General features: G+C 49.4%; 5 protein-coding genes across 5 annotated transcripts; 3 read left to right on the top strand and 2 right to left on the bottom strand.

Annotated features, from left to right (window-relative positions):
• Positions 1 to 3: 3 nt before the first annotated feature.
• N7519_007855 (OPA3 family protein) lies at positions 4 to 906 on the bottom strand (the record flags this gene model as incomplete). The annotated part of the gene is made up of 2 exons (XM_057294631.1): positions 4 to 786; positions 847 to 906. 2 exons carry the CDS (start codon positions 904 to 906, stop codon positions 4 to 6), a joined length of 843 nt encoding a protein of 280 aa, XP_057149442.1.
• Positions 907 to 1,808: 902 nt separating this feature from the next.
• On the top strand, positions 1,809 to 3,647 carry N7519_007856 (uncharacterized protein; the record flags this gene model as incomplete). The annotated part of the gene is made up of 4 exons (XM_057294632.1): positions 1,809 to 2,030; positions 2,080 to 3,253; positions 3,306 to 3,417; positions 3,470 to 3,647. 4 exons carry the CDS (start codon positions 1,809 to 1,811, stop codon positions 3,645 to 3,647), a joined length of 1,686 nt encoding a protein of 561 aa, XP_057149443.1.
• A 1,075-nt stretch (positions 3,648 to 4,722) lies between these two features.
• N7519_007857 (uncharacterized protein) lies at positions 4,723 to 8,266 on the top strand (the record flags this gene model as incomplete). The annotated part of the gene is made up of 4 exons (XM_057294633.1): positions 4,723 to 5,034; positions 5,094 to 5,536; positions 5,591 to 5,654; positions 5,714 to 8,266. The coding sequence occupies 4 exons, from the start codon at positions 4,723 to 4,725 to the stop codon at positions 8,264 to 8,266; spliced, it is 3,372 nt and encodes a 1,123-aa protein (XP_057149444.1).
• A 1,129-nt stretch (positions 8,267 to 9,395) lies between these two features.
• Positions 9,396 to 10,587, top strand: N7519_007858 (NAD(P)-dependent alcohol dehydrogenase; the record flags this gene model as incomplete). The annotated part of the gene is made up of 2 exons (XM_057294634.1): positions 9,396 to 9,524; positions 9,595 to 10,587. 2 exons carry the CDS (start codon positions 9,396 to 9,398, stop codon positions 10,585 to 10,587), a joined length of 1,122 nt encoding a protein of 373 aa, XP_057149445.1.
• Positions 10,588 to 10,690: 103 nt separating this feature from the next.
• On the bottom strand, positions 10,691 to 12,523 carry N7519_007859 (uncharacterized protein; the record flags this gene model as incomplete). Its single annotated transcript, XM_057294635.1, has 4 exons — positions 10,691 to 11,830; positions 11,880 to 12,190; positions 12,245 to 12,320; positions 12,371 to 12,523. The coding sequence occupies 4 exons, from the start codon at positions 12,521 to 12,523 to the stop codon at positions 10,691 to 10,693; spliced, it is 1,680 nt and encodes a 559-aa protein (XP_057149446.1).
• Between the last annotated feature and the right edge of the window lie 213 nt (positions 12,524 to 12,736).

Genomic DNA, 12,736 nt, shown 5'->3' on the forward strand with positions numbered 1-12,736 from the left:
CAATCACGAGCTTTTCGATGCAGATGATGGGGCCTGACTAGCCGGTGCAGCAGACTGGTCCGGAGACTGAGTTGTCGATGCAGCCTTTTCTGTTGTGGGCTGGGTATTAGGCGCAGACTCGGTCGTCGTCTCGGCACTTTGACCAAAAGAAATGTACGAGGAAATACGTGAGAGCCACCCCTGCGCGACTTCTGGTGTATCTGGCTCCGGGGGTTGTTCGTATATCTCAGGAGACAGAATCCTCTTCGTAGGCAACTTGGGCAAGTCGCCGTGCTTTGCTCTTAGCTGGAGCAGCTCCTTTTCTAGTGCCACCAAAGCTTCCCGTGCCGCCTGCTCAGATTGTTCCAAATCTGCCAACCTTCCCTCGACACCTTCCCGACGGGTGCTTTCCTTATTCCGTGAGCGCCACGACTCAAAGAGGATCAGACCTCCAGCAACGACAAAGAGGAAGGATTCAGAGATAAAATTGGCACCGGACTCGATAGCTTTAGACTCGGAAAGGGGACGGATACGATAGTGGTGGGGCTTCGCTGCCTCTTCTGCCGCAGCTTTGGCCTTGGCCTCTGCCTCCTCTGCAGCTTTTGTCTCGGCCTCGTTTCGAACGGTGGGGCTTGAAGGCTTATGTTTTCGAGCCTCGGCGGCGGCGGCGGCTTGACGTTGTGAGGCGGCAGTATCGCGTAGGGTGCCTAGTCTGAGACGCATATCGAATCGGTGAAGAGCTTGTGCCATAGACACGCAGACCTTGCGGAATCGTTCATGTTCACGGGCCTGGGCTTTGATTTGAGACTGCGTGGGTGAGTGTCAGTCTATGAATTGGGCAAGGTTGAACTGGAGATGCAAGCTTACAGCGATTGGCTTGGACAGGGTCCGGATCACCAACGAGGAGAGCTTCAATGTTAATGACATGGCTAGGGAATGGAGAGAGTGAACACATTAAGCTTGAGTCACTTTCTTACCCCCGTGGTCCACTGGACGCCCGGGGGCCGCATGTTGATTACTCAGCACCGTGTCCGCCCGCGCTGACCCAAGGAAGAGGGGAACTATACAGCGATCATAGGGCTTATTTCCAATATTTGCTTGGCAGTAGAATCCCAGTTACTAAATATTTATGACGTTCAAGTAACTATAGGTTGAGCTACTCGAATTTGAGATATAGCCCCATCCTTCAATATGAGAGATAAATAAGCTGTTGAGTAACACAGAAACAGATAGCTTCTTGGTCTACATGTGGCCAATGATATTCCACACAGATTGCATCGAAAAAAGGCCTCACACTAGCGTTTGGGCAATAAATATTCCACATGTTGCATCGGTAGCATATATATTGCAAAAGACGGACTGGAGTATGTACGGGAAAAGCCACCCGGTATCACTCATATTTAACACAACATAGGGCTAGCCTTTCAAAGGTTAATTTACAACAGCTCAGAGACCTTCCGAATGTGGGGGATCATAAAAGTTGCACATTGTCTTGCGTTCACTTTTCTTTCCTTTCCGACACATATTGCCTTTCTAGTACATATTCCTTTTCCATTGAAGTTGCAACTTCCTGCAGCCAATAATGACCCAATCATCTCATGCATGTTATTTCCGTTTAACCCGGGGCCCCCAGCGTCGGGGTTTCAGCTGAAGCGATGTCGCCATTAATATAATTTCCGTTACGCGAAAGCTCGGCTTAACACAGCTAGGCAGATAAGCAAAAATTAGCCTTTCCTCATCGGCCACTTAAATGATGTGATTAATCTACTTCGCCTTCTAGTGTGGAAATATTTTCTGCTTGGTAGCTTTTCCTTCCCTGCAACGACGCCATGGCAGGGTTATTGGAGGAAAGCTCTTCTAAGACAGGGAGTCGGTACATCGTTCAGAATGTTCAGGATGTAGAAGATCAAATACATTTCACCCCACAGCCGGGTCCATCGAGCGCTGCCATCCCCGACGACGGCCGGATGGTTACCCAGTATGAACGCCAAAGCTTGATCCGGGGTCTCGGGCAACGTCATATTCAGATGATTGCCATTGCTGGCGCAATCGTATGCATACCATTATAGAGACAGGAGCTTTATAACTAACCGAACATAGGGTACGGGTCTCTTTCTCGGTCTGGGTGGCTCAATCGCCACTGGTGGTCCTCTGGGTGCGCTGCTAGGCTACCTGTTCATTGGTCTAGTAGTCTGCAGCATGCAATTTGCATTGGGAGAAGTCTCAGCCCTGCTGCCAGTCACTGGTTCTTTTGTGCGACACGCGGAGATTTTAGTTGATCCCGCGCTGGGATTTGCGGTCGGCTGGAATGTTGTTTATGGATGCTTCATCAGCGTTCCGAGTGAGATCTCGGCCAGCGTGGTCCTTATTCAGTACTGGACGGACATCAGTGCCGCTGTCTGGGTGACTCTCCTCATAGTGGTGTCGGTGGCTGTTGCCATCTCGTTTATCCGCGTCTATGGCGAGATCGAATTCATTTTCGCCATTCTCAAGATTCTGCTGGTGATTTTCGTGGTCATTCTAGGACTTGTGATTGACCTCGGTGGTGTGCCGGGTGTACCCAGACGGGGCTTCCACTACTGGAAAGACCCCGGGCCATTCGTTGAGTATATTGCTACTGGGTCTTTGGGGCGTTTCCTCGGCTTCTGGGCTGTCATGACCAATGCAGTCTATTCGTTCGCTGGTGTAGAATCTTTGGCCATGGCGGCTGCTGAAACAAAAAACCCGCGACAGAATATTCCCAAGGCCTGCAAAAGAGTGTTTGCACGAGTGTCGATCTTCTACCTCGCTGCTGTGCTGGTCGTGGGTATGTTGGTCTCTAGCGCAGATGAGCGTCTGGGATCAGACTCTGGTACTGCAGCTACGAGTCCATTCGTCATTGCCGCCGGTGACGCAGGTATCAAGGCTATTCCCTCCGTCGTGAATGCGGTATGCTTAACCTCTGCGTGGTCTGCATCGAACCAGAGTATTCTGGCTGGAACAAGAACTTTATATGGTCTAGCAATCAAGGGCCATGCTCCGAAGATATTCCTACGTACCTCAAAGTGGGGAGTGCCGTACATGTGTGTGCTGCTGCAGGTTGCCTTCTCCTTACTGGCTTACATGTGTGTTTCCAACAACGCCATGAATGTCTTCTGGTGGTTCGTTGATTTGACTGCGGCTGGCACCTTGGTCTCATGGATCACCATCGCTTTGAACCATATTCGTCTGTTGCAAGCGCTAGATAAACAGGGCATATCACCGACAGAGTTGCCGTGGCATAACCGCATTACCAGTACGTATTACAGCCTGGGTTTGACAGATTAACTAATACTGACATTATCAAGGATACACAAGCTGGTTCGCGTTGATATCTTGTGTCGTGATTCTCCTGACTGGGGGATTCGCAGTTTTCACGACTGGAAACTGGGACCCTGCCTCATTTGTCTCATCGTATCTGTGGGTCTTCTTCTTTGTGGTATTGAGTACAATATACTGACCTTGACACTAGGGACATTCCACTCGTCCTCTTTGCATACGGGGGCTATAAGTTGATCCGCCGGACAGAAATTCTCCCTTTGAAGATGGTCCCGGTTCAACAAGCTATAGACGAAGCCAATAATGACCCGGATAATGTGCCGATCAAGAAAGACAGCGTATTAGCAAAGATGAATATTCTTTGGGGCTGATAGGTCTCCTACTCATAGTTAAAAGACTCATTGTTTTGTTTCTGAGGTGCCGTGGGTAGAGGCAATAGAATGTGACGCGATAGATCCGGGTGGCCAAATATGGGGACTTCGGCTTGATCAACCATGTGTCTAGTCCTCGCGCTGTTCTCGGCATAAATGATGCGATATTGGACTGCCTCGACAGAGCTGAAGATATCAAATAATTGATTGAACCCGACATTATTACCCTGAGTGAGGAGCCTATCACCAAGCCAGCTTTTCAATGGTGGGCGAGCCTTTCTGTCAGAATGGATCCACTTTTAAAATCATAACCACATGGGCACGCAAATAATATCAATGACATTAGCTACATAGTTCTCTCACGACTAGGTAATTGTAACAGGTTATAGATATGAAGTAATTACTGAACACTTTGCTACCATATTACTTTGTAGATAATTGCCCGAGTATGGACTATCAAAATAGGTTATTACGGTTCGGCATCAAGTAAACAAACTGAAATATATATCCCGGCAAATTATGAAACGAACCATAAAACCTTAGCAACCACCAAGGCTAAAACAGAACAGTTATTGTACTAACTTGAATGAAGCAACTCCATAGATATCTAGGGATATATTTGGTATAGAGAAAAAAGTGTCAACTGAAGGCACCGGCCAACGGTCCTCACGTGACCCCACGGGCCAACGGCCTAGTGTTTATCGATTACCGCTTTGAGCAAACTGTTATGGTCCGACTCTTTCTACTCTGCATCCTCCCCCAACCCTCCATTGAGGCGCCGTTATTTGTTTTCAGAGCTTTGTACAGTTTTGCTTCGTTAGCGCTTTGCATTTCGGTAAGTTCTGTCTCTCATTCCATATGTTCCATTCTCAACTGAGAGGCCCTCGGTTTCCCGATAGTGGAGTGAATTCTTACTTGATCGTTGCAGGGATACCAAAATATTGCTGGAACTTGATACCCATTTGCAGACCGTCACATAATTGCTGTTTTTAATGATCCTCACGCTTGATACCCCCTCCGCTACACGGCTCCAACACGGACATTATCCCTTCCATAAAAAGACGACCAGCCAACAATGGAGGCTCTCTCCCCGCGCACGACCAACCAGATGATCAAACCGAAGCTGGCCATGGATCGTAAAGCGTTCGATAAAAATGCTGTGCTGCCGAGCAACAAGCAAAAGCCCGCAACGTCCAAAAGCTACGCCGATCCGCCGCCGTTAATAGTCTCAGAGCCGGAAGATGGCGGGGAGCGATACTCAATAGGCGCATTCTTGGGGAAAGGCGGGTTTGCTGTTTGTTATGAAGGTTCATTGGCTCGCAATGGCCGGGTGTACGCCATGAAGGTCGTCAAGTCAGCGATGCCCCAGAAAAAGATGGAGGAGAAGGTACGCCGAGCCTGTCGAGACAGACCGATCATTGGACAGAACCTAAATTTTTGTCGCAGTTTCGAACCGAACTCCAGATCCACTCAAAAATGCGCCATCCGTTTATCGTCCAGTTCTACCGCGCATTCGCTTTCGAATCGAGCACCTACGTCGTCCTGGAGCTATGTCCGAATGGATCGGTGATGGATATGTTTCGGAAACGACGCTGTCTCAGCTTGCCGGAAGTGCGCCGCTACATGATTCAGCTATGCGCAGCGGTGAAATACCTACATAAACGTTTCGTCGCTCATCGTGACCTGAAGATGGGAAATCTGTTCCTCGATCATAACATGAACATCAAGGTTGGGGATTTTGGTCTGGCCGCTATGATTTTGTCCGATAAGGATGCCAAGCGACGGAATACTCTGTGCGGTACGCCAAACTACATCGCACCCGAAGTTTTGGACAAGAGCAAAGGTGGCCATACCCAGAAAGTTGACATTTGGTCCGTGGGTGTGATATGGTAAGACCGCTGCAATATACTTACGAAGTTGTTGAACTAATGTGCGCACTTCAGCTTTGCCATGCTCGCCGGATACTTACCTTTTCAATCAAAAACACAAGATGAGGTTTACAAGAAAGTGCAAAACCTGAATTATGTCTGGCCCAAAGAATCAGAATCCGGCAACTACATCCCGAGGAAGCAAAAGACCTAGTCGGTCGTTGTCTGAACCTAGTGGATGAGGAGCGACCTGACCCTGACGACATCGTTGAGCACCCATTCTTCAACATGTACGATGGCTGCATTCCTCGTCAACTTGACCCCTCATGTCGATTTGACAAGCCACTATGGCTCAAGAACGCCTCGCCTCAAGGTGACTGTGTGGTAAGTGGATACGGCTTGGATTCAGATGAGAAGCTCCGAGCCTATGTATACCAGGTGGACGACCCTGCCCAGCGATATCATTCCTGCAAAGCCGCGTTTTACTCACTGTGCGGCGTGGGACGCAAGCCTGATGGAACGGCTCGGAAATCTGTCGGGAGAAACTGCTCTAAGTCGGCTTTTTCTGAGTGTGATGTGGAGGATTCCAGAGGTCTACGACCCGTAATACCCTTGTCGCCGGATTATGTCTACCGATGGCCCCATGACTTCGAAGGAGACTGGTGTCTGGAGAGTTCCCGAAAGGTAATCCGCAGTGAGGAGTCTATGCTTAACAGCAGCACAATGTCCCAGCGCAGTGCACCCATTCGTCCCAACCCTATGGCAGCATCACGGACCAATGCGGCGCTTGCCGCTGCTCAACAGCGCCGAATGGAAGGTCAGAGCCATGCCGCAACTCTACGCCAGCAAGCTCGAGTACCCCCAATGTCTCCCCGGAGGGCACCTGGAATCAGCGATCCTGCTGTTCTACCCTCCAGGCCATATCGAGATGTTCCACAAGCCGAGCCAAAACCTCCTGCCGCAGAGGTACCAAGTGGAGGCCTGGCAGAACGTCCTATCCGGACACGAAGGATGGTATCTGCATCGCAAGCAACAACGCTGCGTAACAAGGACAAGGAGATTGCCCCACAATTAGCCAAGTCCACAAGCATGCCATCAGGTTTGACTGTAGGCAAAACACGCTCTCAGTCTCGAAGATTGGCAGCCGCTGACCAGGAGTTGATGCAGCCTTCCATCCAGACCAGAGAACGGCAGCCATCCGCTAGGCCAGAGGAACGAAAAGTGGTCACCCGTCAGACATCTCTACGGTCTACATCCAGAGCAGACCTCAAAGCGAGCGTGGGACTAGGTGAAAGAAGGAGAGATAGCCCCACCGAAGAGCCCGCTCGATCTTCACTCGCACAGTCGAAGTCCTCAGCCGAATCTAATGGACTTACTCGATCAGACTCCAATGGTGTCGCTCGCTCCAACAGCAAGACGGCCGGTGGCAGGGCACGCTCGAGTTTAGGGCTGAGTCCTCTATTTCACGCAGAGGATACCTGCAAGCTGCTACCTGGGACTTCGTTGACCGAAGTCAATACTGACTTGCGTCTCATGCTGACCAACCTGGTTAACCATGCACCAAGTAGGCGCAGAGGTGGAGCACGGAAACAGCCTCATGCCTATGTCATCAAATGGGTCGACTACACCAACCGTTATGGTATTGGGTACGTTCTGGATGATGGCAGTGTTGGATGTGTTTTCAAGGGAGAAAATGGGCAGCCGGCGACGAGTGTCGTAGTACGAGATGGCGAGAGACACATCCGTCGAAAGGCGCGTAGCGTCGCGGACGGCAAACAACAACCAATTTACTACTCCGAGGCTGATCAATTAGTCCCTCGCACTGGAAACCCGGTTGAGTTCTATGAAAACCGTGACGACGACTTGCTAGGATGCCGCGGCATCCGACGAGCACTAATTCCGCCCTCACTCTTTGACGTCAAAACTTCAAAGGCAATGAGAATTCGCTCCAATACAGGAACCGAGCTCGACCGGGCTGATGCGGAGAAAATAAAGCGGATGAAGCTTGTGGATCAGTTCGGTAAATACATGATCGGAGCCCTTGGTCGACATGGCGACGAAGGCATCATGGACGAAGATCTGCCTGAACACAACAGTGCCCAGTTTGTCAAGTTCTACCAGCGCTTGGGTAATGTTGGAATCTGGGGTTTCGGAGACGGAGCCTTCCAGTTTAACTTCCCCGACCACACAAAGCTAGTGATCTCGCCCGGCCGCACCCGTAGCTCCTCCCCCTGGATCGACTTCTACCATCTCTCGTCCTCTGCGGCTCGATTCTTCGCCGCAAAAGGCAAGATGCACCCAGCAGGATTCGACACTCGGGCCGTGGCCTCTGACGAGGCTGCCACGTTCCTCAGCATCGCGAATGGAGATTCTATCAATTCGACCGAAGACCGTATCCGGGATATTCTCGATGCGAACGCTTTTATTCAGAAGATTGCCTTCATTAAAGATACCCTCAGAGTTTGGATTAAGTTCGGACGACTTGGTGGTCGTCCGCCCTCGGTTGACTCTTCTGCCGATGAATCCATGCCCGACGAAGCGTTCTGGCAAGGAACGCAGGAGCGTTCGCAGCCCAATAGCCCTGGAACGAAGTTTGTCTGGGTGACTGTCGGAGCACCAGATGGCGATGGTCACTATCGGTCCATGATGCTCAAAGATAGTGACCGGGAGCCAAAGCGCGCTCCAGCTGCGATGGAATATGACAGAGAAATGGATATACTGAAAGACCGGCTACGTGCACTTGGTCGTTGATTGGGTCTCCCTTTTCTCCTTCCGATATTTATCATGTCCACCTTATGATGTCACGACCTTTGTTTTTGTTTCTGGTGTAATGCTTTATGTTTTATTCTCGTGGCACGAGATCACGAATTGTTTGATCAACATCCCAAGTTGTCTATAATCTTTCTCAACACCGTTTTTGTATGTTTCGGCTACTTGCAGCAATGTACATGTCCTGCACTGTTTCTTATTACTGCCCCATGTGGTGACCATCGACCTTGGCATCCGTACTACGGCAGTGTATAGCCGCCAGTGCACGATATCGTGCTTTTCTATATAAATTTTGACTGTCATACCGCCAATTTACTATGACCTACAAATTCTAGTGACTAATTCCTACTATATCAACTTTCATAGGGTCAATTTCTGTAATATCTCAATTTCTATAACAAGAGTAGCCGGCCGCTTATACAGGCGTAGTCTTTACCTAGGTATAGTGGTCTTCTTAGGTGGTCTTTTTATATGTCTTTTTAGTGGACCTTTTTAGTGGACCCTTTTTAGTGGGCTTCTTAGGTAGACTTTTTAATATCTAGTCATATAGATATTTTCTCCCCTTCTCAATTTATTAGGTAGATAGTAGAAAAGGGCTAAAAAAACTATAAAGGGAGCTTTTCTATATATGACCTTAGCTTTCTCAAATTCCTATAGTGTCAATTTCCATCGGTTTTCATTTCTATAGTCAATAAAACACAGGGATACTAGTTTCATGAAATGTTCTCTTAGCAAAATACGATATGACGCACTGGCAGATATATACTGCCGTAATCCGTACGCTTAAGCCCCATTCCTATACTCGGGATCATGCGTTATGTACCGTTTCTCCGCTTTCCCTCGGTCAAATGTCCGAAGTTCCCTTCCCCCGTGTACAGCCCGACAGCAATCCCCCGCTTATGTATGTACATTAGGTCGTGGTACGTATAATTGGCTGTGAAAGAGCTCCTGGCCTATCAGCCCAGACAGTAATTCTAGAATTGATTTACACGACTGCGTGTTTGGTAGTTTGTCAAACTTCTCTCATAAGTCTACAGATTATCAACTCCATTCCCACCTATATTCCATTGATTGCCCACCTCCCCACCTCTCCATCTCCCCAACTTTCAACATGGAGAACCCCTCCTGCCTCCTATACGGTCCAGGTAGCATCAGATTCGAAAACCGGCCGATGCCAGTAATCGAAGATGTCAACGATGTGATAATCCGCATCGCCTACGTCGGCGTCTGCGGAAGTGATGTATGTATTGTGCCATGAATCTGCCACAATACAAGCAAATGTACCCCATCTAACAAATTCAATCCTCTAGGTCCACTTCTGGCTCCACGGCGGCATCAAAAATCATGTCTCAGCGACAAACCCGCTAGTAATGGGTCACGAAGCCTCAGGTATTGTATACGCTGTCGGGCCTGCCGTGACAACCCTCAAACCAGGCGACGAGATAGCCATCGAGCCCGGCTTCGCCTGTCGCAGTTGCACACAATGCAAGAGCGGCAAATACAACCTCTGCCCGGATATGAAATTTGCCGCGAGCCCACCGCATACACACGGCACTCTGTCTAAATTCTTCAAGGCTCCTGCCGATTGCTGTTATAAAATTTCTGGCTCAGGGGCTCTGTTCGATGGAAGACTTTGGCTGAGTGAGGCTGTGCTTATTGAGCCGATGGCTGTAGCTGTGCATTCTGTGCGGCAGGTTGGTGTCAAGCCCGGGGATAGGGTTATTGTTTTTGGGGCCGGCACTGTGGGGCTTCTTTGTGCTGCTGTCGCGGTCGAGTTTGGAGCTAGTGTCGTCGTGTCTGTGGATCTTAACAAGGACAAGTTGGGGTTTGCTGAGAACTGGATGGTGCCGGGTCGGGCGCGGTTCTCGACTTATCGTTCGCGTGAATTATGGACTCCGGAAAAGAATGCCGCCGACATGCAGAAGTTACTTCGGTCATTGAGGAAGGAACCTGATGCTGGGCTTGCCGGTTTTGATGTTGCCATTGAGGCTACGGGAGCTGAGTTGTGCATCCAGACGGCTATCCATTCGCTTCGCGTTGGGGGCTCGTTTGTTCAGACTGGATTGGGGAATCGGAATGTTAACTTTCCTATTTCCACTGTCTCGGAAAACGAGATTACTGTTAAGGGGTGCTTCCGGTATGGCGCTGGGGACTTTAAGCTTGCATTGGAGATGGCGATGTTGCGGAATATTGATTTGAAGGCACTAATCACGAAGTGCGTGTCTTTCGGGGACGTCGTTGAGGCCTGGGAGGCTACGAGGAGAGGTGAAGGGATCAAGACTTTGATTGAAGTTAACCTTTGATCAAGATAACTGTGTGTCAATATGACTGAGGAATTCAGTCATCATCTTCTGAAAATGCCATTACTTTGTACACTTCATCAGCCATGTCAAGAACAAACATCCACTACCACGCCCAAGGTCGAGGCTCTGCGACAATTCTTCGCTCCGTCTGCATCTCGAAGTCCTTCAGACTGTTAATAGACTCATCGTCGTAAGAATCAAGAAGCCCTTGGTTTGTCTCCAATGCACGGTCAAGATCATAATGTTCAGTCAAGAGGCTGACCACCATCGCAACACCCGAGACCGCACAGCAGACCATCCACACTGTGCGTAGACTGTCCGTATACGCTTCCTTGAGATTGGCCTTGTCGGCACCACCCGCCATCGCCTTGATAACTTGAACCAAACCTGCGGCATCCTTGCTGTACGCATCAGCCATAGGAGCCAGAGCAGGATACCTTGAGATATTGGTAAACATGCGGTTCTGGAAGACAACACCACCGACAGCAACGCCAATAGCTTGACCAAGAGCACGGAAGAAACTAAACATGGCAACCGCAATAGCGAGGTTCTCGGGGTCCGCTGAGGCCTGCACTGCATACCCAAGAGACGGGAAAAGGATACCCAACCCAAGGCCGGGCACGATGTTGAGGAAGATCCATCCGACCATACTGGTGTTCACCTTGATCAGACACATCAAGCCCAGTCCGGCAGTTGAAAGAACCCATCCGATCCAGATAGCCCATCGATAACGGCCTGTCGCCGTAATCAGGACGCCAGCTATCATCCCACTCGGAGCCACAGTAAATGTCTCAGGGAATAGAGCAACACCGGAGATAATGGGGCTGTACTCCTTCACTGCCTCATAATACAGAGGGAGATAATAGAGGGAACACCATAGGATCAACCCCTGCAAAACACTCCCAATAAACGAAGCTACTGCCGTTCGGTTCTGGAATATCACAGGCGGCACGATAGGATCGGAGGCATAATAGGTCTCGTAGAATCCGAAAACGACGAGTCCGACACCGCCGACACAAAGAGGTACGAGTGTATGCCACGAGTCCCAGTCATATGAAACACCACCCCAACTGAGGGGAATCAAGAAGGACGACATGCTTCCAATGAATAATACGGTACCGAAGTAATCGATCCGGCGGAGCTTCTCGCCTAACGAACTGGGTGCAAGCTTAAGACTCAAGAATAGGATCACGAGAATCCCGCCGACTCCGATGAATGGGAAGTTGATATAGAAGATCCATCTCTGCTCATTATTAGCATAGATAATTGCTGGTTCACAATAACCAACTTACCCAGGACACCTTTTCGGAGAATCCACCACCAAGGATAGGCCCCGTCACGGATCCAACACTCCACATTGCACTGAGGATACCGAAGTACTGACCTCTCCATCGTAGAGGGACAAGGTCCGTTATGATGACCTCACTTAGGGATATAATGCCACCTCCGCCGACACCTTGGATGGATCGGCCGATCAACATATAGGTAAAATCGTTGGCGATTGCTGCGAGTATGGCGCCAACACTGAAGAATACCAGGGAGATGAGGATCAAAGGACGACGGCCGAAAATATTCGAGAAGGAGGCGAAACTTGGTTGGAATACTATGGCAATGTTAGAAGGCTTTGATGGTATCGTGGAAATATAATACAACGTACCTGTTGAGCATAGCAGGAATGAAGTTCCACTCCAGAATGCCTCGATGGCCGTTCCATCGAGTTCTTTTGCAATTTCCTGGGCTTGGTTAGTTCCAAGGCATAAAATACTCTTGTTGGGGAACTCACAGGTAGGGCGACAGATAGCGAAGTTCCATCCAAAGCGGCCATCAAGGTGAGAACTGACAAAGTGAAGAAGACCAGGATTCCCCTTCGACCCAAAGCAAATTTTTCATCGTCGACTTTTCTTTTCCATTTCACCGCTGTAGATGCTCTGCTCATGGTATAGTCATGTTCGGCCCTCCCGGGTCTATAGAATGGGAAATCTGAGTCTGCCATGGCGAAGGTCAACGATGATGATGATAATCTAGCAATCAAAAGATGAGTGGGACGTTAAGAAATAAGCTCCCTGTATATAGAGCATCCAGTAGGGAAGGAAAAAAGAACTTGTGATGGGGTTCTGCCTGGTAGATAGATAAATAGCATCTACTATAC

Source organism: Penicillium mononematosum, assembly GCF_028829835.1.
Source record: "Penicillium mononematosum strain IBT 11891 chromosome Unknown utg000003l:1.0-8172316.0:1.0-8177699.0, whole genome shotgun sequence".
NCBI lineage: Eukaryota > Fungi > Ascomycota > Eurotiomycetes > Eurotiales > Aspergillaceae > Penicillium > Penicillium mononematosum.